This window comes from Malus sylvestris, chromosome 14 (genome assembly GCF_916048215.2).
Source record: "Malus sylvestris chromosome 14, drMalSylv7.2, whole genome shotgun sequence".
Taxonomy (NCBI): Eukaryota; Viridiplantae; Streptophyta; class Magnoliopsida; order Rosales; family Rosaceae; genus Malus; species Malus sylvestris.
The window spans coordinates 28,620,271-28,642,671 of NC_062273.1; the positions used below are offsets into that span (position 1 = coordinate 28,620,271).

The 22,401-nt window shown below is 38.5% G+C and overlaps 3 protein-coding genes across 9 annotated transcripts; 1 reads left to right on the top strand and 2 right to left on the bottom strand.

Moving 5' to 3' along the window:
• Positions 1-1,838, bottom strand: LOC126599214 (NADH dehydrogenase [ubiquinone] 1 beta subcomplex subunit 10-B-like). Its single transcript, XM_050265550.1, has 3 exons — positions 1,470-1,838; positions 1,343-1,384; positions 1-313 (listed from the first exon to the last, which is right to left on the bottom strand). The coding sequence occupies exons 1-2, from the start codon at positions 1,756-1,758 to the stop codon at positions 1,353-1,355; spliced, it is 321 nt and encodes a 106-aa protein (XP_050121507.1). The 5' UTR covers positions 1,759-1,838; the 3' UTR covers positions 1-313; positions 1,343-1,352.
• A 1,147-nt stretch (positions 1,839-2,985) lies between these two features.
• On the top strand, positions 2,986-9,630 carry LOC126599210 (kinesin-like protein KIN-14P). Of its 7 annotated transcripts, XM_050265545.1 has the most exons (24): positions 2,986-3,088; positions 3,710-3,913; positions 4,000-4,169; positions 4,274-4,366; positions 4,484-4,700; positions 4,834-4,961; positions 5,045-5,143; positions 5,268-5,345; positions 5,427-5,519; positions 5,628-5,657; positions 5,811-6,368; positions 6,448-6,529; positions 6,612-6,707; positions 6,788-6,967; positions 7,113-7,219; positions 7,312-7,490; positions 7,592-7,756; positions 7,855-8,108; positions 8,250-8,413; positions 8,504-8,604; positions 8,731-8,822; positions 8,928-8,991; positions 9,094-9,194; positions 9,296-9,630. In XM_050265545.1, the coding sequence occupies exons 2-24, from the start codon at positions 3,799-3,801 to the stop codon at positions 9,352-9,354; spliced, it is 3,225 nt and encodes a 1,074-aa protein (XP_050121502.1). In that variant the 5' UTR covers positions 2,986-3,088; positions 3,710-3,798; the 3' UTR covers positions 9,355-9,630. The 7 variants fall into 7 exon arrangements, with proteins under 7 accessions (XP_050121502.1, XP_050121503.1, XP_050121497.1 ...); XM_050265540.1 differs by having other exon boundaries at positions 2,987-3,088; positions 8,731-8,991; XM_050265542.1 differs by having other exon boundaries at positions 2,987-3,088; positions 5,060-5,143; positions 8,731-8,991.
• A 10,220-nt stretch (positions 9,631-19,850) lies between these two features.
• Positions 19,851-22,060, bottom strand: LOC126599807 (uncharacterized). Its single transcript, XM_050266257.1, has 4 exons — positions 21,894-22,060; positions 21,485-21,665; positions 21,301-21,367; positions 19,851-20,572 (listed from the first exon to the last, which is right to left on the bottom strand). Exons 2-4 carry the CDS (start codon positions 21,622-21,624, stop codon positions 20,291-20,293), a joined length of 489 nt encoding a protein of 162 aa, XP_050122214.1. The 5' UTR covers positions 21,625-21,665; positions 21,894-22,060; the 3' UTR covers positions 19,851-20,290.
• Between the last annotated feature and the right edge of the window lie 341 nt (positions 22,061-22,401).

The window sequence follows — 22,401 nt, forward strand, 5'->3', positions numbered from 1 at the left end:
TTAGCAACTGTTTTTCCTTGACACTTGAGTGTGCTCAAGATTTATGATTTATGATCCATCATTCATACATAACAAAAAACAAGAAACTTATTTTTTTTCTATCTAGGCAGAGCCCTAGTTCAAATTGAGATTTTTGGAAGCTAACAAACGAGATAATCTAGTGAAACGTCGAAGCCTGAAATCTGTAACAACAAAGAAGAGATAAGACTGGTCTTACAAAGTCTAGAGATGATAACAGACAACGAAATCGTGATGTTGTGATCCCCAACTTCCCTCCAATTTCTGCTTTTCACTGCAGCCCAAACTTACTCACCTGCACGAAGAAAACATAATAAGTAAACCAACTATAACCGCCGACCTCTTCATTCACATGCAACATTGAACATATCACACCACAGAAATTTTGGACTCCAAGTCGAGTAACAAATTTCACAATTCGTGTTAAATCTGTATGAAGAGTGATGCTAGCAAAGCTCAGTATTCATGTCATTCAACAAATTTGACTTAATGTTCAAAACAAAAGGAAGGTTCATAGAAAGATTGCCCAAGCAACTTTCTTAGCTCCATAACTCTACTCCAAAATCAAAATCAAATGAGTAGATTGAGAGACTTGAAGATCATACCACCAACAGGCCTGAACACCAGAATGCATATATACAGACAATATTCTCGTGCTTTATGCTTTCTCAAGTTGAACCATTACTGATTTGTTTACCATAACTCTGTTTCCAAAAGTTACCGTAGACCCTACCAAATTAAAGATGATAAGCATTCCAAGTTGAAGACTTTCAACTTGCTCAAGACCTTTCAATGAACTGTCCAAAAACTTAGACGCGGAAAAAAAGACATTATATGCGAAGAATCATAAAGGAAAAATGCCCCATAATGCAAGAAAGGAAGTTGCAGGGGTACATCCCCGGAAGTTTGTAGATTCATGTCTTTGGTTTTATGGTCCAAATGTTCTCATGTTTATTATCTGAATCGAAGTATTGCTAGGTAGCAAAGATTCATCAGAATTGGATTGAGCATTCTATCAATTCTCAAAAACTAAAACTGTTAAGCATTTGTTCCTGCTGACAGTCTCGTTTCGATCCAAGTGTTCTCATGTTTTGTAGTGTTTTCTGTTTGAATAAAACTCCAACCTAAAACCCTAAATCATATGCCTCACCAGAATAAAAAAAACGAAAACCCGAGTCTTAATTCGCAGCAGGAACGAGCAAATGGAATCGAAAAGCCCCAAACTTGATTAAAATTACACCCCAAAAACTGAAATTTCAAATCCAAACAAAAAAAATTGCAATCACATTATCAAATTGGGAGCTCAAAACACAAGAAACAGTACCTGAAACCGATCACTCGGACTCCACCGGCTCCGGCTTCGGACCTGAAATTCCCAAAAACAAAAACAAAAAGTCAATTAATTAAGAAAACTGGCAAATGACGGGAAAGGATAGGGTACGCTGGCGGACCATGGAACTCGTAAGGACGGTGGTCCTTCCCCCAACCGATGCCGCGAGTGGACTCGAGGTACTGGTGGACGAGGTGGCGGCACTTCTGGAGGTGGTTAACGCCTTCGATGCGGTAGCACCACCGGAGTTTCTCCCTGATGATCTTGGCCTTCTCGATGTCGATCCACTTCTCCCGCACCAAGTGCTCCCTCATCTCCAGCATCGCCACCGGGTCCTTGTACGGATTCGCCGGATCGAAGTCGTCCGGCGGCGACTCGTCGAAGTCCACCACTCCCTTCTTCCGCCCCATTTTTCTCGCGCAGTTTTGGATTGCTCACTCTCTCTCCGTTTTGGCTCCGTTTCGGCTTGAAGTCTGCAGCTTATTCGGGTTGTTGAGCTTTTGGGTGTTTGGGCTTACGATTTATTAGGCTCTGGTTTTGGGCTCATCTCCATTGATAAAGCACTAGGCCCATTAGATTGACAAGAAAAATAGTATTTTCACAATTCGATCTTGGCCGTCCATTTTTTTTTCTGTTTAGTAGTCCGGACTATTGAAGAAAAATTGATAAGAAAACATGTTCACTTTGAAGTGTATTTCCATGTTAGTGATTTTCACACTCTCTTTTCATCTCTTCCCACTATTTGAACTTGAGCGCAGGTGATTTGGTATACTTCCTTGACCAACTCGTCTAACCTGCATCTGCCTAATTAGGAGAGAGAGAGAGAGAGAGAGAGGGAAAAAAGAGTGCAAAAGAAGAAACGATAGTGATAATTAGTATCCGCTTCGTCTTCTAATAGGCTTTGAATCCGTGTGATTGCTCGAGAGCAACTTAAAATATTATTCACATCCATCTTTGATGTTTGTGATACGCAAAATGTTATGGGAAAAGGATCCTCTTTGTGGGGATTGGAAGATCAATTAAGCATGTCCGTTCATCGTATATCATGCGATCAGAAATCATTTTAAATTTAAAATTTAAAATTGAATATAAATAATACCTAACGAAAACTAATTACACGATGTACGATGAACGGACATGATTGATGGATTTCCTGGATCCCCACAAGGAGGATCCGAAGAGATCTTTTTCCAATGTTATGGTCGGAGCCCTTCATTTAGAATCCAAGTGCTTCCTAAAGCAACTTCTAGATTAAGTGCTTCATCCAAAAAACACTTTTATGACTGATAATTACACGCTGTTGAAAACGATTTTAGTTGTCAAAAAGCTACTTTCAACCCTTCGGAACGCAATATGAAACAGATCCTTAACTCACAGGCCACTAGTTTCTTGGGCGAACGATGGATTTGGGCCATGGAGGTGAAAATTCAAGACCAATTTCAACGTGCCATTGACGTCCACCAATAGGTAGCACAGAAGACGGAGGGGTGGAGGACAGGTGGCAGAAAACCAGCTGATGGGATTAGAGACGTAGAGGCGAGAGAGAGTTGTGCTCCTAATTTCACGCACTGGTTCTTAACTCTCTTGGAAGATCAACGGTGGAAACCAAAATACTCCAAACAAAGAACATCTGAACAAAACATGATTAAAAGTAAAAATAATTAAAGTAAATGGATCAAAAAAATTGGTTTAGCCTTAATCAACGCCGCATTAGCTTGAAGTCTCTCTGAGTTTTCTCAGGTGGGATTCTGTTTCTTTTCTTTAATTCACATTTTATTGAGTAGTTACGCCCGTTTGATAACCATTTTGTTTTTATGTTTCGTATGAATAGTTAAGGGCATTATGTTTGATAACCATGTTGTTTACATGTTTCGTATGAATAGTCAAGTGCGTGCTTGATAACCATTTCGTTTTTAGGTTTTGTTTTGTTTTCGTAATCAGTTGTTCAATGGATATGGGTTCTAAGTCAAGTTTGTTCCATATAGAAGTTCTGTTGTAGCCAGTGTGCAGCTCGGGCAAATTGTCTCTCGCATTTTGTGATTGCTATTTTATCTTTGATTTTCGAAGTTCGAACCTGCCATGTTCATAAGTTTTTCGTTTCTTTTGAATACAGTAATCAGTAACTTGGGGCATGACCTCTACAATATGCACTGAATATATATATATATATATACATGTATGTATATATGTTTGTGTGTGTGTGTATGATTGCTGGTGCAACCCCCCCCTAATCTTCATCTTCTTTCGTTTGGGACGCGATAGCATTTCTACTCTGTGTTTGTTTCTTCGAGAGATTGTTTGCTCGCTTTATGCGGTTCATTGTTAGTACCCTTACATCAGTAATGTGTTTCCAACTCGCAGGGTTGCTCTTATTAAACAGAGGATTGATGTTGTTTAGCATGAGTTTTATAGTTGAGCTCCGAAGCTAGTCCACGCCCAAGTAGCTGATCATGGATTCCGCATCCAATTACAGCAGAAAAGAAAATGGAGGAACCAGCAGCTCAAGTGTTCCTGCTACCGGGAATAGTTTCGAACAAGTTGTAAATGGTAATGATGAGACAGAAGGTAAGGAAATCTAGCCATCTCCACTTGTTCCCGATATACTTCTCCAATGCTTAATGATCTAAATTTTTTTTTTTTCGCCTTTTGAGTTTATTTTGCAGGCAAGCGGCGAGCATACTTAGTAGAATGGTTAAATAGTTTAGTTCCTAATCTAGGTTTACCAACAGCTGCTTCTGATGAGGACTTGAGATCGTGCTTGATCGATGGTACTGTTTTATGTTGGATATTGAACAGGCTTAGACCTGGTCTTGTTGATGAGGTTAGTTGATAACTTGATAGGCCTTCCCCACCCTTTTTTTATTGAAGAGTTTTTTCGACAAGGTGGTGATCGAATGTCTGGTTTTGTACTTTCAATGTTCATAGAACTTGGTTCCACCCTCGGAAAAAGTTGCAAGGTTTCTGGCAGCTATGGATGCGCTAGGGCTGCCGAAGTTTGATGTGTCCGACCTGGAGAAGGTACCTATCAATGTAATTTGTGTGCATACAGATCCCTTGCAACGTGCACATGATATCTAGTTCTTAGTTTGCTGACATTCAATATGGTTTTCATTTTTCGGGATTAATATTATGCAGGGTTGTATGAAGGCTGTCACAGAATGTCTTTTAACACTTAAAGCACAATTTATGCCAAATGTCATGGGTTATGGTGTATCTATAACTAGTCCGACGACTAAATCTGGCAGCCAATCTTCCCGTGTCCAGCTTCCTCCATTATCTGTAGATGACATGCGGAAGGTCTTGTCTGAGTCAAAATTTCATCGCGCATTGCGTAGTCCTGTTATGTCAGGAGGTATGGCTAGTGTCTTGAACAGATCAAAATTTATTTTTGCCGATGTACTTTTATATGTTTAAGTTGATAAACTTTTACATAATGTTTTCGTCATTCAAACAGTCGGTGTTTGACGCAAATTTACCTTGTGCAGAGACGTCACCTTTACTCATGCATCATGTCGGACATAAGTTCCACGAGGTGTTTCAGTTGAAGCAAGGAGGCTACGCGGATCTTCCTGCTGCAAAAATTTCAGAAATGATGAAACCAAACAGTTTAGATGTAAGTCCTCAGTGGACCCTGAAATTGAATCGGATTTTCCTTTTGTGATCCCTTCAGTTTAATCTATTTTTAATGCACTTCAGCATCTCTTGTTGCAGAACGCTCCAACGCAGTCACTTTTGAGTGTCGTAAATGGAATCCTCGATGAAAGTGTTGAAAGAAAGAATGGTGAAATACCCCAGGTATGGAAATCCGAAAGCACAAGATTGTTAAAACATAAGTTCATCTATACAAATACCAGTATGTACAATATTCAAGAAATGTACATTTTGAAATCTGCTCTGACACGTTGCGATTTTTGCACAGCGTGTGTCTTGTCTTCTGCGAAAAGTTGTCCAGGAGATTGAGCGGCGAATATCAACTCAAGCGGAGCATTTAAGAACTGTAATATGCTTTTATGAATACTTTTCACTGCTAGCCTTACTAAGAAGTGCTTTGTGTTAACTTCGTTATGGTTTCGTGCAGCAAAACAACCTTTTTAAGGCTCGTGAAGAGAAATACCAGTCAAGAATCCGAGTACTTGAAACACTTGCATCCGGAACCAGTGAGGAAAGTGAGGTATGAAACATTTTTCGAGAAATTAGATCAGGAGTTGACAGCTTCTCGTAAACACGTTTCAATGTGGTACCAATGTCTTATTTTCAAAGTGAAAATTTTCTGTTACAGCTTATCATGAACCATCTTCAGCAAATAAAGGTATATTTCGCGGACAATAAAAATACATATTGATGGTGTTTAGCAGTCAAAGAATACGTATAATTTTACTTGTAAACTGCGGTTACGAAGCTTTTCTCATTTGATACATAAGTTTCTGAATATCTTTAAGTGGGAATGTTTTACAATTGGCAGAATGAGAGAACCCGAATGGAAGCAAAGAAGAAAACCGATGATGAGGATGTGATCAGATTAATGAAAGAGAAGGATCAATGCAACCTTGAAATTTCAGGATTGAGGCAAGAGTTGGATATAGCGAAAAAGACATATGACCTGCGTTGCTTGCAAATGGAAACGGAAGCAAAAGGTGCTAGAGCGGAGCTTGAAGAGAGGAAAAAAGAACTCGAACGTCTCTTGGCAGTGTCGAGGAGTAAGGTGAAGGAGCTCCAGGAAAATTCCGAGTCAAAACATCAGTCTAATAAATCAAAACTTGAAGAGAGAGTAAAAGAACTTGAACGTTCTTTGGCAGAATCAAGGAATAAAGTGAAAGAACTCGAGGCAAGTTCCGAGTCCAAATATCAGTTTTCTAAAGCAGAGCTAGAAGGGAGAATAAAAGAACTTGAACGCCTCTTGGCAGATTCAAGGAATGAGGCGAAGCAGCTTTCAGCGAATTCAGAGTCGAAATATAAAAGTTGGACCAAGAAACTGCGTGTTTACGAGAGCTCTATGGATCTTCAACTTGGTTCACTAAAGGTATCTTTAGATCAAATTGTATTTCAAGATTTAATTGTATATGATGTACACATTCTAAATCAAGTTATGAAACATTCAGGAATTAAGGTTATCTTCAGAATCCATTAAGCAAGAAGTTTTGACGGCAGGACAGAATTACGCGGTGAACTTTAATCACTTAGGTAGGGTTGTCTATCGAAAACTTCATCTGTTTCGCGCAGTTTGTGCTAGAAGAGTTTCATGCATTACAGCTTCGCTTTTCAGGAGTGAAGCTTCAAGCATTAGCAGACGCGTCTGAGAACTATCATGCACTTCTCGCCGAAAATAGGAAGTTATTTAATGAAATTCAGGATTTAAGAGGTGCTAAGAAATAAATTAGCGTTACTTTGGTTACATCTTAAGGAAAACATTAGAGTTCACTTCTTAACTTTCTTGCACAGGAAACATCAGAGTCTTCTGTCGAATAAGACCATTTCTTCCTGGACAAAAGGAAAAGAAGACATCGGTAGAACATATTGGTGAAAATGGGGAACTGGTAGTTGCAGACCGCTCCAAACCAGGGAAAGAGGGTCATCGATTGTTCAAGTTTAATAAGGTCTATGGTTCAGATGCAACTCAAGGTTCTCTACTTTGTGTCTTTAATGTTGGATAGATATTGTTCGATTCATCTGTTGATTCTCCTTGAAAATGATTCTTCTCCGAACATGATTGTATAGTGACATACATTACGATTCTGAACTTGAGCAATTTATTTAAATGTGGCAGCTGAAGTATACGCTGACACACAACCGTTGATACGATCTGTGCTTGATGGATACAATGTTTGTATTTGTGCTTATGGTCAAACTGGATCCGGGAAAACCTACACGATGGTATGTAACATCTTTATATCCTAATTTTCATCACAGAACAATAATTTGAAAAGATGCTGACTTGATGTTTTATGTCTATTGTCTCCTCTCAGACTGGTCCTAATCAAGCAACTAAAGAGAACTGGGGGGTCAACTACCGGGCCTTAAACGACCTTTTTGACATCTCTCAATGTAGAAAAGGCTCCATTACATATGAAATTGGAGTCCAAATGGTTGAAATATACAACGAACAGGTGCGCGATTTGCTATCCAGTGATGGCGCTCAGAAGAAATATCCTTGTCGTTATGAAATGCACTTCCTATTATTTTGAATACTTAAATGTTGTCTGAGTTAATTTGGTATCAGTCTTTTGTTTGCCTTGACTTGCACACACTTGGGATTATGACCCACTCTCAACCCAACGGGTTAGCTGTGCCAGATGCTAGCATGCACCCCGTGGAATCAACCTCAGATGTAATAAAATTGATGGGAATTGGGTTTAAGAACCGAGCTGTTAGTGCCACTGCTTTAAACGAAAGAAGTAGTCGCTCTCATAGGTTTGTACATCTCATCTTCATAAAACTCCATCTAGTATATATCTACATGTTATATATTTTCTGGTGTGTATGATTTTAGCTTGAATGTCTATATACAGTGTTGTTACAGTACATGTACGTGGGAAGGATTTGAAGACTGGTTCCGCTTTGATTGGTAACCTTCATCTTGTAGATCTCGCGGGAAGTGAAAGAGTAGACCGTTCTGAGGTAACAGGAGATAGGCTCAAGGAAGCACAACATATAAACAAATCATTATCTTCTCTTGGAGATGTCATATTTGCTCTTGCACAAAAGAGCCCTCATGTACCTTACAGAAATAGCAAGCTCACTCAAGTCCTTCAAAGCTCTCTCGGTACTTCTTCGCTAGTTAGTTTCATTGAGTCGAAGACTCATAACAAAGTTGCTCTTGTTTTTCTCTAAGATTCGTCATTCATTGTGCGAAGTTTTATAAGATATGTAGTAATGCTAGAATATTTATGGTGTTTTACAACAGGTGGGCAAGCAAAAACGCTTATGTTTGTGCAGCTAAATCCTGACGCAAGTTCATTTTCCGAAAGTCTAAGTACTCTAAAGTTTGCTGAGAGGGCTGCCGGAGTTGAGTTGGGGGCTGCAAAAAGCAACAAAGAGGGCCGGGATGTTAGGGAATTAATGGAACAGGTTCTCATTTCATACGCATAATTGGCAAAATATGCATAAATAATGTTCTACAAAAAATTTATTGTTTCTAAATTTTTCTTGCCTCTGCAGGTAGCGTCTCTCAAAGACACGATTGCTAAGAAGGATGGCGAGATTGAGCGATTGCAATTACTTGATGGCCACAGTGAGAAGCGTGGGACGAGCTCATTTAGGTATGAATCTTCGCAACCAAGCAGAGTTTCTAGAGGTGGGAAGTGAAACCAAACACCGTTAAGTGGCGGGATAAAGGCTTAGGACTTAAGGCAGCTTCTGATCCTGAAAACTGTGTTTTTGTACAGTACTCATAAGCTCCAGAAGTCCATGCATGACATTAAACAGCAAAATGATTTCCTCGGGCAATCATCAAAGATTGCCGGAGGTGATGACATAGGTCAGAATAAACCTACAGATCATGCTGAGAACTTAGCATCTGGAGATGCAGATTCTGAGGGGAAATTAAGTGACTTATCTGACGGTGGTCTTTCTGCTGGAACAGAAACTGATGGCTCTACCGACAGCATGAATTATCCCGAAAGCACGAAATCTGACCCCTCGGAAAGGTAAGCATCACTTACACTGAATCTAATGCATTATCCAGACACCAAACGAGGCCTATATGTAATGCTGTTGGTCATCTCTTACTAATGACTCATATTCTGCAGGCCTAAAAGGATTAGTAGGATTCCGCGACCCTCGCTTAAACCAGGAACAACTTCTTCACCTTCGGCATCAGGATCAAAGAGCCCTGCGAAGGTACCGTCAGGTATGTGAAAACATAGCTCTCAGCACCAGTTACTACTTCAGTTCGCCTTCTAATTATCAACATTATTACATCTCTCAACATGTCACAATCACTTGTTGCAGGTATGAGAAAAAGTAACAGTTCTTCGTCGCTGAAGCCGGTTGCGAAAAGTTGGAAATAATTAGAACTCAGTCACTACAATAATTTCTCTTCTCAATTTTTTTATATACATGTATAGAGTTTTGTTTAGATGCAATTTTCTGAAAATTTTGACATCTCCTACCCTATCTTTCTAATCACGTAACTTTTTGTTGAGTGAGCTCTAATGCAATTATGTAAATGTATATAATCAAACCAATGAGCGTTGTGTATAACCAATCAGGATCCCATTTTTTTTTTCCCATCAATTATATTCAAATTAATAATCTTTATCCCAAACCCAAATCGTATCGTTAAATTACAGTCGTATTAATCTTTATGTAAAACGTTAATCTTCATCTGAAGCATCACGTTTAAGCATTTCAAAGTCCGTTAAATATTAAACATATAATTAATATTACCATGTAATAGTGTAATTGTAAAATGAAAACACCATGTCATATAGTAACTACTTTCCACTTACTATATTGTTTCGTATTTTACTATGGTAGGGTTAGAATACATGTTTGAGCCAATGCTCTATTTGATAATTTTACTATTTGGGTTTAGGGTTTAGGGTTACTATGGTTATTTATATAATAAAAGAAGTGACGTATGATCACCCTTTTGCCGCTCTGTCCCAGTGGTTAAGGCGCTGGTCTATGAAACTGAGATTCCGAGTTCGACTCTTAGTTAGGGATGGACAACGGTTATAGCAGACGGTAACCGTGATTATTTATCCATAATCGTTTATACTCATACCTGTATAACCGTTTACCCGTTAGGTAATTGCCTAAACAGTTATACCCATACCCATAACCGTTTATAAACGGTTAACCATACCCATAACCGTGTACCCATTTAATCGTAACTGTATACCCATTAACCGTAACCGTATACCCGTTTAACCGTTTTTTAACTCATTTATCCATTTTTTTACCCATTTACCATTTTTTCAATCGTCTACATGTTTTGTTTTAACAACTTAAAAATAAAAAAAGTAACATTTGTCATAATTTTGTAAAGCTGGGGCTGAACTGGTTCCTTGCTTCCATACTCTACTACTTGCTCCCTTTGCAGTCTCGAGCACCTTTAAAAATGGAATATGCGGGCCAAAAGAAGCACCTATTGTGATAAGCACTTATTTTCTCTCACAAAACATTGAGATTGAACAATTTATAGTTTTTATATTTTACATATGTTAGAATAAACGGTTAAATGGATACCCGTTATAGCCGCGTGTAATACTTATAACTGCCTATTTAAATTTTACAGGTAAATGGTTATACTCATAATCGTTTATTTGTCTAAACGGTTATTCATAACCGTAACCGTGAACTTTAAATGGGCGGGTAAACACAGTTACCCATACTTGTGGCTATTTTGCCCATCCCTAGTCGCAATGTTTTTTACACTTTTTCCCTTTTTTATGAATGGAAGGGTATTTAATGTTAAAAGTTAGATAATTTTGTGGCCCATTCGGTGAGGTGCTGGTCTACCAAATTAGGCCATCTTCAACCGAATGGTCAAGAGGGACAAAAGGTCGAAAATAGCCAGAAAATCGTCTCTAACCAAGGGTCATGCCAGAGGGCTTGTGAGCCCCACAGAATCTGAAAGGGCCAAAAGGCTGGCCACATGTAGCCAGCCCTGGGCTGGCTGGAATTTTTTTACTGGTGTCAGTTTTGCTGTCGGTTACTAATAGCAATGCTTCTAATAGTGTCGGTTCTATCCGACAGAAATTTAAAAACAAAAATTTGAATCCAACGGCTAGTTGGCGCCAGTTAAAGTTGGATTTTATTTTTTTTTGTTGTTTTTTGGGCCAATTTTTTTTTTTTATTCTTAAAAATTCTAAATTTTTTCCTATAAATACCTAAACCATTCATTCACCATTCCTCACAAAATTTTCACCATTTCAATTCTCATATTTTCTTACCTCTTTCAAAAATATTTCCTTCAATTATTTAAATAATTTTCAAATGGCCTCGTTTGCAATAAAATGTAGGGTTTGGACCCGAAAAGAATATGAAACTCTTTGCAGGGCTTATAGATGGGTGTCGGAAGATAGTGTGAGGGGAGTTCTCAAACAAGTGAAGGTGTTTGGACTCGTGTGTCCAAAAAATACTTAGAGTTCTACGAAGGCACAACTCCACTGAATGTCTAAAACCACGGAATTGTTCTTCAAGATGGAAGAAACATCTTCACCCAAGTTTGAACAAATGGCATCAACCACTGTTAAAGCGGCGCTAACTACTACGACGAAATAAGTGTTTTCACAATTTATTTTAAATATTTAATTATAAGGAAAACTAATGAAAAAGGCTTGAAAACTTTGAGTTTTAATGATAAGGACAAAATAAAGGGTAAAGTGAATAGTACCAGGTTTGACTTTTTAGTGTAAAAATGTGGTTTTTCGTTAAAGTGAACAGTATCGTGGGCTTTTCGTTAAAACTCCCTTAATTATATTACATTTAATTTCATGAATTACTTTCCTTTAATTTTTGTATATACATTTTGTTTATACCATACTTAGGGCCTCCGTATTTAGATCTCGTATAAATACTCGGAGGACTTAAATGTAATGTAATAAAGGAAGGGGCAAATATGTAATAAGTGAGGAGTCCTTATTCTATAAAAGGACCCCTCACCCTCACAATTAGGGGAGGCCAATCCTTAGGCCAATTCCTAGGCCCTCTCACCCCCTCTCAACAATCCTTAGGCCAATTCCTAGGCCCTCTCACCCCCTCTCAACGCTCTCACTCTCAGAGCTCTCTCTCCCTCAAATAAATACAATCAGTGTGGACGTAGCCCAAACCTTGGGGTGAACCACGATACATCTTGTGTCATTTACATTTCTTGCAGATTCACGGTTGGATTTACGTTGTTCCAAGACTTCCAGTTTTGTGCATCAACATTTGGCGCCGTCTGTGGGAAACGACACGAAAAGCTATGTAGGTTTCTCTTTCATTTTTTCACCATACTCCACCGTAAATCTGCAGAAACCCAAGAACCAAATACCTGCAGAGTCGCTGCAAAACTCATCTCATTCTCACATTTGATATCTAACCCAACTTGCTAACAAATTGTACGAACCAAAGCAAGCAATGTGGCTCCAAATTTACCATCTTCTAGGAAGCCCACCCATACAAAACACCAACCAAACCAGAAAGATCTACTGATCTCCCACTCTAGTTAAACTCTTTTCCATTCACTTCCTCAAACACGTGTCAACTTCCGAGTTCTTTCCTCAAACCCATCACGAACTAGAGCGCTGCCTTCGTGTCCACTCCAGCTCTCTTTCTCTATGGGACCGCGAGACCAACCGACTAGAAATGAAGTTCATCACTCTGTTTTTCTCAAGAAACATCGCAGCCGCCGGAGCCACCGGGGATGACAACTCCGCCGTTTCAAACGAACGCCTCGGTTCCATTCAAGTGGGAGGAAGCTCCAGGAAAGTCGAGGGATTGGCTGTACGAATGCCTCATTTTCAAATGAATGTCGCTTTAACATCTTGTTGTTGTACAGAAGCAACATTTTGGCTGTAATACCCAAACCCAACAAGCTCTCACTCATAGCTGATCAGGAAGCCTTGAGAGCTTAAACAATGGCCGAAGAAGAAGAGCAGCAGCAACACCATCCCTTTATCTCTCCCACGAAAAGTGGGTAGCTAAGGCTGCTTTGACTTTCTCACCTAGAAGAGTACGGAAATGAAGCACAATGGCAAGCCCAGTTCTTTCCCCGCTGCAAATAAGCTGATTAAGTTCGTTATAATTGCTCTCAATGCCTGCCTGGGCTTACTCTGTTTGTACTACGAGTGTCCTTTTTGGCTGGGCCAGTGGAGATTTGACGAAGAAGCTTCCGGGTCCGATGGACTTCACCCACTTTTCGTGTTGTTGGTACCGTGTTAGTCGAGCGTGTTTCAGGTCGGCGGCGTCGACTCCGTGGACTCGGCTAGAGGACAAGGTGTTTGAGCAGGCGCTGGTCAGTTTCTTTGAGGACTTGCTCGATCGGTGGGAGATGATAGCCGAAGAGTTTGGTAACCCAAAGATAAAGCTTCTTCGTTTTCATCCAAACCCAATCCCCCATATTCGTTTTCGCGTCATTGCGGATAAGTGCGGTCCCCCCTTTTTGCTCTCCGACATGGCTCACGTTAGCGGCCTTGTTGCTGCTCAGATCCCATCTCATGCGAATACCACGAGCACTAGTGGAAAACATGAAGAAGATAAGTTTTCTTACAATATTTTCACTATTATTCCACTTTGACGTTGTCTGCCATGCCAAAAGAGAAAAGAGAAAGAAAAGCAAAAGAGGAAAGCAGAAAGAAAAACAATCAAGTGAGCTGCGGCACAAAAGCAAAAGACAGAGATGCAGTGGAGAGAAAAGAAGAAAAGCAAAAGATCTTCCTATTATTATGATTCCTTCTGTCTGCCAGATGAAGAGACAGAGAATGCAGTAGAAAAATACAAGCAAAAGCAAGGAATAAACACCCACACTGCAAAAGCAAGGAATAAACACCCCACCAGAGTAATGTGGTTTACTTTCCTTATTTTTGAATGATGTAATCTATTTTTCGTATCTTTCAGAAACATTTGTATAAACCCCATCAGAGGGTAATATGTATAAACCTCATCAGAGGGTAAAAAAAAAAATAAAAAAATAAAAAACAAAAACAAAAAAGGGCAAAGCCCAAAATAAATGGGCTGGAATGTTGTGTCGATGGCGAAGGCCCATAAGCCCAAAATAGCTCCAACCAGGCGATCAAAAGTACGCCCAGTACTCCAAAATTATTCGGCAACCTGCCGTTATTTCCACAAACCCGGTGATGAAATGTACAACCATACTCTAATATCATTTGGCAACTAGCCATTCATGCCACCAACCAGGTGATGAAATGTACAACCCGTACTCTCCCTCATGCCACCAACCAGGTGATCAAAAGTACGCCCAGTACTCCAAATTATACATGAGCATTACTCATGTCATTCATACATAAACATTCATGACCATCATTCATGTCAACATTTATGAGCATCACTCATGTTAACATTCATGAGCATCACTCATGACAACATCCATGAGCATTACTCATGTCAATCAACATAAACATTCATGAGCATCACTCATGTCAATCAGCTTCAAAAGCTTCATTTACAGATCTCTAGCTTCAAAAGCTTCATTTACAAAGCTCTAGCTTCAAAAGCTTCATTTACAAAAGCTTCAGCTTCGAAAGCTTCATTTACAAAAGCTCCAGCTTCAAAGCTTCACTTGCAAAGCTTCACCTACAAAGCTTCAGTACAGGGTATACAAATACCGCCTCTGAACAACCGCCACTTCAACTCATACATGGATTCAATTTGAAGTCTCCAGCCAACAGACTCTATTGACCGAAGACTTAGGGGACTACATTATGTACCATATATTGGGCATCAACTGGGCCTCATGCAAAATACTTGGGGGACTCTAGCCCATCATTTATGTATTGAGGAGCGAGCCCTTATTTTATAAAAGGGACTCCCTCACCTTCATTAGAGAGCAACGCCGCCAGCTGAGCAATCGTCTCGCCGCGAGCATCACTCCTAGCCCATCACTTATGTACTGAGGAGCGATCCCTTATTTTATAAAAGGGACTCCCTCACCATCATTAGAGAGCATCGCCGAGCAACCGCCTCACTACGAGCATCCACTCTAGCCCATCATTTATGTATTGAGGAGCGAGCCCTTATTCTATAAAAGGGACTCCCTCACTATCATTAGAGAGCATCGCCGAGCAACCACCTCACTACGAGCATCGACGAGCAACCGCCTCGCTACGAGCATCGACTCTAGCCCATCATTTATGTATTGAGGAGCGAACCCTTATTTTATAAAAGGGACTCCCTCACTTCAACGCCACAGGCCAAGCCAATCAAGGCAACATAAGCCACAAGCCAAGCAGCCTCGCAACGTGTGCAACTTCTAGATGAGCATCATTTCACTTTGACCACCGCCTCATATTGAGCATCAGTTCAAGACAACATCTAGTTACTTCAGCCCACACATGGACTGAATTTCAAGTCTCCAGCCAAAAGACTCTCTTGACTGAAGACTTGGGGGACTACTGTTTATACCATACTTAGGGCCTCCGTATTTAGATCTCGTATAAATACTCGGAGGACTTAAATGTAATTATGTAATAAAGGAAGGGGAAAATATGTAATAAGTAAGGAGTCCTTATTCTATAAAAGGACCCCTCACCCTCACAATTAGGAGAGGCCAATCCTTAGGCCAATCCTTAGGCCAATTCCTAGGCCCTCTCACCCCCTCTCAACGCTCTCACTCTCAGAGCTCTCTCTCCCTCAAATAAATACAATCAGTGTGGACGTAGCCCAAACCTTGGGGTGAACCACGATACATCTTGTGTCATTTACATTTCTTGCAGATTCACGGTCGGATTTACGTTGTTCCAAGACCTCCAGTTTTGTGCATCAACACATTTAATTATATTACATTTAATTTCATAAATTAATTTCCTTTAATTTTTGTAATTATATTTTCTAGGTACACCAAGCGGAGGAATTGTATATGGAGGGTAGCTCAAAACCCTTTCAGTTTCACAGTTGTTGGGAAATTTGTAAAGGGTGAGTGTTATTTGAAGATCCACCTCAACATAGAGTAGGTCCTACACCGGTGTTCGAAACTGCATCCTCAGTTGCAGATATGGATGAAGATAGATCTTCTACCATTCAACAAATAAGGGTAGAAAATCCGTCTTCGGGTGAAGGTTTCATACCTAGGGCTATGGGACGAAACAAGGCACGAAGGTTGAAGGAAAAAGACAAGGTAAATGATGATTACGCCGCTCAACACGAAGTGGCGGCCTCATTGTGCTTAATAGCGGAGCAAACTGCCATTGAGGCGGAAGAAAGGAACCGTAGACATGAATTAAGGGCCAAACAAATACAAGAAGAGATGAATTATAAGAATATGGAAATGAACACTTCGAATTACACTCCAATGAGTAAGGCATATTTTGATAGAAAAAAAAAATTATGACCCGACGACAGTTGTTTACCTCTGACTATACTCCTACGACGGCGGATGATGAAGATGATGGTGATTATGGATATTAAATTTAAGTTAATGTTGTTTTCAAATTTAAATTGTAGATTTTAAATTTAATTTGTCATTTTTAAATTTAAGTTGTAGTTTTTAAATATAAGTTGTTGTTGTTTTCAAATTTAAGTTGTTGTAGTTTTTAATTTAAATAATAAATTATGTTTGGCTCTCGGTTGGAGACTATTTTTTGTGACATGGCTAAAACGAGCTCTATGGCCCTTTGACCCTCGGTTGAAGATAGAAGCAAATATGGTATTATACTGTTCATTAAAATATTAATTTTTTGGAGGGCCAAATGGCTAAAACAAGTCATCTGGCCAGCCCTCGGATGGAGATGGCCTTAGCATTCCTGGGCTCGATACGCAACGGAATCATTGTGCTTTTTATGCTTTTTTTTTAAGGAAAACTAATGAAAATGACTTGAAAACTTTGAGTTTTAATGATAAGGACAAAATAAAGGGTAAAGTGAATAGTACCAGGATTGACTTTTTAGTGTAAAAATGTGGTTTTTCGTTAAAGTGAACAGTACCGGGTGCTTTTCATTAAAGTTCCTTTTTTTTTTAATGAATAATTTTGGGTTAAACGTTTTAGTGTTTTATGGAATGTTATTGTGTGTCCATAGCAATATATTTAATTTTTTTTAATACATTCGATATTCCTACTAAACTATTTTGAAGAGATGAAGAGATTTTAAATTCCAAATGCAGTGAGTTGATGAGAGTTTTATGATTTAATATTGATATCCATAGCATTCAAACTCTCTTACTTTTATTGATATTATTTCAGGGTTAAGATCTTTTGATATATACTTGTGTTTCACTTTGGTCGTAACTTCAGCTTTAAATTTAATGACCTTTTAATTGTATCACATATCCTACTTCAGTCATTATGTCAATTTCTTAAACTGTTTCATTGTAGTTGAGCTGAACATTTTAGTCAACAATCAAATTAACAAAAGTATGACATAATAGTAAAAGTGAGTCGCATAACACAATCGAAAACTATAATTATAATATACATACCACTAAGCCAAAGAAAGATGATGGACAGTTGACCGAAATGGGCACTAAATACTTTTCAAGAGATCTACTCCAAATCAATGGTATGACTATCAAAATCGTGAGCATCAGCGTGTAGGTTTTAGATCTAAGTGGTAGTATCAGATCCCTTAGCTATTGTTCTAGAGAAATGACCAAATCTGGCCCATTCCTCGAAAGAAGTTTTTACTGGATCCTTATCTACCAAAATTTTAACATCTAGTTCCGGCTAACGAATAATCATTGAGTCCTTCTCTTTCCAGACAACACATACAAAGAGACCCGTCAATAAATAATTAAGTAATTAGTGAACTTATGAGAGATGTTTAGATTTAGTTTCTTTTCTCTTCCATCTGTCGTCTATCTATTTTCTTTGGTTATAGTACCATTAAAAGTTGATTATAAAAATATGAAGGTTGGAGACCTCAACAGTTTGACAGTCGTTGATACTATATGTGCATTCGGACTATCGGGATGTGTAAGCCCGCTCAGTTGAAGATCGTCACATTTGGTGGTGTGTGGAGCCTGCAACATTGATCCGTACTTCAATTTTCAGAATTCAATATTTATTTTTTAGAAATTAACTTCGGAGCCACAATTTCCCCCCATATCCACACTCAAATTACTCAAAAGTGTACAATTAACCTTAATACACTCAAATTCAGGAGTGTTCGATCAGGATTTCAAGTGATTATCTGAAAATCAAGTGTATTCAATCAGGATTTCAAAAGACTTTATAACATTGCAGATGTATCCAATTTGATTTTAAAAAAAAAAATTAAAAAGTTGGGAAAATCAAGGTAATTAGAGAGATTTTTTCGTAATGTATTTTAAGCATTTTCAAATATCTATTCACTCAAAATTTTATATAAAATCTCTAGAAATCAAATAAACTCCATCAAAATTTATGGATATATAAATCCATTAAAACCCCTCAAAATCTCGATTGAATATACCTCCCAAGCATAACGAGTGAAATTTAAAACCAAAAACAATAACAAATCAAAATATTACTTCTCTCGTTAATTCTGATATGTGTTTTTACCTCAACATTGACAAAAGCTTGGTTTGCATGGGTCTTTGAATGTGGTAGGTTGCAAAAGGAATGTTTTATCCCCTGCTATCACGAGTGTTGATGTCCCTTCTGTCGCTCCACACGCGGTATTCCATGATCCTTGTTTCATGCAAACATATATATAGTCAAGGTTCTAAAAGGCATTAGGCGTTAATCGGACAGCAGACAAGAGTTTAGTATCTATACGTCTAGGCGAGGCCTATGCAGGGGTCTTGACAATTTTTTCTAATTTTAAATAAATGTATTATATAACATATAAAAAAATGTTTACTTATATTTAAAAAAACATATAATTGTATATGAATACATAAATTGTACCCTAAAAATGACATATAGTGAGGCGGAAATCTTATTTTTTATTTTATTTTATTTAAGAAGGACAATTGATAGCAGGCTACGGTTATCCACTCCTTCTAGAAGTCGGAAAGACAATGAGGCAGAAATCTTGAGTTGGGGTATATCTCTCCCAGAAGAAACATACCCCAACTACAAATTATAGTCTCTTATAATTAAGAAGAGAAGTTTCAACCGCATAAGTGTGCTATGTAAGTTAATGTCCGTGATTAGGGCGCCTTTGCACAAATATTTCTCCTCCACAAGTGCGTAGGTCAGCTTTCTCTACCAGAGATTTGACTAGTCACCCTTGAACCATTCAAAAGTGCAGATCCCTAATAGCAATCGTCCACGCCAACACCAAGTCAGCCAAAGCCAGCAGGCCAAATAGTAACAAACAACCAAACAAACAAAGAGGCCAAAGTCCCACCACATGTTATGCGATGCTTCCAAAGAAACCCCATTACCCCACACTTGCCCTCCTATCTTCCTCCCACCCACCTTCCCAATCCTCCCTTTTTCCACAAAAACAACTTGGCAATTTGATTTGATTAAGATCTCAATTTAATTTAGATTTAGGCGGCCACAAAGACCACCACTTATCAATAATGTTGCTTATTTTACTCAACCATTGACCCATTAATTTAATTTGAAGCTTTAGGACTCATGTATTAAAACACCATGTGCCTTTCATGGAAAATGTTCGCTACGCCGGCTCGTTGTTATGTGAAAAAGTTATTTGACATCTAATAACAACGTAATTGCATCTCAAGAATAAGTTTTTGGAGATGCAAATGTGACGGTGTTGCAAACACACCACATATCATTTGAGAAAGTTAAAACGCTTGTCAATGTGTGAATGACTTGTTGCAGTGCTACAATGACATCCAGATTCTTCTCGATAAGAAAGTTTGAAGATTCAATTGTAAAAATATTCCAAGTCAATTACAAACTGCCATACGAGAAAGTTACAATGCAAAAACCATGCAATAACACATCAAATTCCAAATAGATCCAATCCTCATTTCCTCCAAAATACAATTACAAAGGGAGAATTATGAGAATCCAAACATAGTCTTTACTCCTTACTTAGTAGGAGATTACATAGAGAGATAAAGTTAAAGACTTTAAGCCTTCCTCTCTCTCTCTCTCTCCTCTTCCCTTTTATTCCCTCAAAATGGAACCATCTCCCATGACCTTAATTTACATATACATCTTTTGAGTTTTACACAAAAAAACTCACCATAAATTAAGCAAATTAGATCAACTCACATGACTTGTATATACAAAAATTACATTCTCTCCATCTCAAAGACCCCTCAAAAAAACATCTTCTTCCTCCTCCTCTTGATATTTTCCCAAAAGCACAAAGCCCTCTACTTTTCTCACAAAACTCTGCTTCTTCCAAAACAGAGAGGGCTCTGTTCCATACCCTTACTGTGTCAAGCTACAGCAGAGATGCTGCAGTTCCTGCGGTCCCTGCTAAGACAATCAAACCCTTCGATCCGCACCGCGACTGGCTTGTCCCCGGATTTCATCCGGACACAGCCTCCGTTGCGCGATGACAACACGGGCTGTGTCGGCGAAAACGGGGCCATATTGCTGCTGTTGCCGAAATGCTCGTCTTGGATTACAGGATTTGATGCCCTGCTCGGCGGAGACCCGCAGAAAAACGGCGGCGATGAAGCCAATTGATTAGTACTGAATCTATCATCACAATTCCCCTGTTTTCATAAATTAACCACAAAACAGGATGAAATAATTAGCTTTTGTTCTTGGGATTTTTTCATAAGTTGAAGATTCAGCTAAAACATGACAACAGAATTAAAAATAAACTAATTCCTGCCAATTAAAAAAACAAATTTCGAACCACCAAACAAGAAATATAAAATGAATACAAGAAATGATTTCCACAAGCTCTTTTTCTCTGCACAACCTACATACCACGGTTTATTTATTTGGAAACTTTAACAAAAAAAAATTTCGATACTGTTTTATTTAACGAAAAACTATATTTTTACACTAAAAAAAACTCGAAGTTTTCTAGTCATTTTCATTAGTTTTTTTTATTTATGTCACTTCATTCGACTGGATGCACGAGAAAAAAAAAATCTTTAACGAATTTAACAAAAAAATCATATTTTTATATTAAAAAATCAATCATGATACTCTTCTTTACCCTTTATTTTATTCTTATTTTGTACTTATAGTTTTTATTATTTTTCCTAAAAACAAAAAAAGTGAGCACAAATCATTTTTTCTGAATATTAGCTCAAAATACTAAAACACGAGCGTAACGACGTTCTATGATTTATATACCGACCCCACTTATTGGGATTTATATACCGACCTCACTTATTGGAAAAAGACTTTGTTGTTGATGTTTTTATTATTAGCTCAAAAATACATCCCATGAATATTAGGTCAACAAATTTAAGGGGAAGAGAGGAACCTTGGTGAGAATAATATCCAGAATCTCAGACCCAGCTTCAGAATCTCCAATCTCCGATTGGTTGTGACTGTTGCAGCAGCAGAATCAAAAATCAAACACCCAAGAAAGAACAACCTTTGACTCGACCTACGAATTAAAACCTTAAGAAAAACAGATAAAGTGTGAGAAAAAAAAAGGTACGTACTTGAAGTATCTGAAGGGTCTGATGTTGTCGTTCAAGGAAGAAGTTAGGAAGCTCAATCGACGTGGTTTTGGGCACACAACTGAATCCATCCCCTCGCAGCCTACCATGGCGCTCTGCTCGTAACCGCACCTGCTCATCATCTTTGCTTCTTCTGCTGGAGAGATCTCACCAACAATAAAGCCTGCCCACCCAGATTTCATTTCATCAAAATCAACCCCAAAAAAATAGAATAAAATAATACAAACTTTTGGATCAAGATTTAAATATAAAATATGATTTTTGTTAAACAACCCCAGAAGGAAAAAATGGGAAATTATGAGTTTTTCTTCATGATTTTTTTAACAAGTTGCAGATCTGCTGATGGAAAAGTTGCAGAAAACTCAGGAAAAAAAAGGGAGGAAACAAGAACCTTGAGCTGCAGCCACAGGAGGCTCCTCCGGGAGGATTTGAGAGGAAGAAGAAACCGGGTCTGCAAAACAGAGATTTTTTCTGGGCGTCTGAGAGGGAGAGAGAGATAAGGGTTGGGAGGCTGAGTATTTATGATACGTAGAAACAGGGGACGGAGAGAGAGAAAACAGATGATGATCTATATTGTGGACCGTTGGATGAGGTTGAGATTGGTGATGGATGAGCCCGATTTGGTCCACGTGGTCGGGATCTCCAGCTCGTTTTCTTCTGTAATAATAGTATAATACTATAAATAATTAATAATATTCTTATTTTAGCACAAGCCTACTAAGGAAAATATCTAAATTTTATTTATTTATAGCCAATTTCCCATTGACCAGTGACCATTGACTCTGTGCAGTGCACAATCCAACTATTTTTTTTTATAAATTTTCTGATAAACTTGAAAGATTATGATTAAGGAGACTCAAATCTTTATCTAACTCTTAAATTTGAAGTCCAGCAGATTT

Coding starts and splice junctions, on each gene's coding strand:
- LOC126599807 (XM_050266257.1), bottom strand. CDS start 21,624: ATGATGAGCAGGTGCGGTTACGAGCAGAGCGCCATGGTAGGCTGCGAG. Junction 21,368..21,484: donor AGACCCTTCAGATACTTCAA/GTACGTACCTTT, acceptor CTGCTGCAACAG/TCACAACCAATCGGAGATTG. Junction 20,573..21,300: donor TGGATATTATTCTCACCAAG/GTTCCTCTCTTC, acceptor TTATGAAAACAG/GGGAATTGTGATGATAGATT.
- LOC126599214 (XM_050265550.1), bottom strand. CDS start 1,758: ATGGGGCGGAAGAAGGGAGTGGTGGACTTCGACGAGTCGCCGCCGGAC. Junction 1,385..1,469: donor CCGTCCTTACGAGTTCCATG/GTCCGCCAGCGT, acceptor TGGGAATTTCAG/GTCCGAAGCCGGAGCCGGTG.
- LOC126599210 (XM_050265540.1), top strand. CDS start 3,799: ATGGATTCCGCATCCAATTACAGCAGAAAAGAAAATGGAGGAACCAGC. Junction 7,491..7,591: donor AGTGATGGCGCTCAGAAGAA/ATATCCTTGTCG, acceptor TGACTTGCACAC/ACTTGGGATTATGACCCACT. Junction 8,109..8,249: donor AGTCCTTCAAAGCTCTCTCG/GTACTTCTTCGC, acceptor GTTTTACAACAG/GTGGGCAAGCAAAAACGCTT.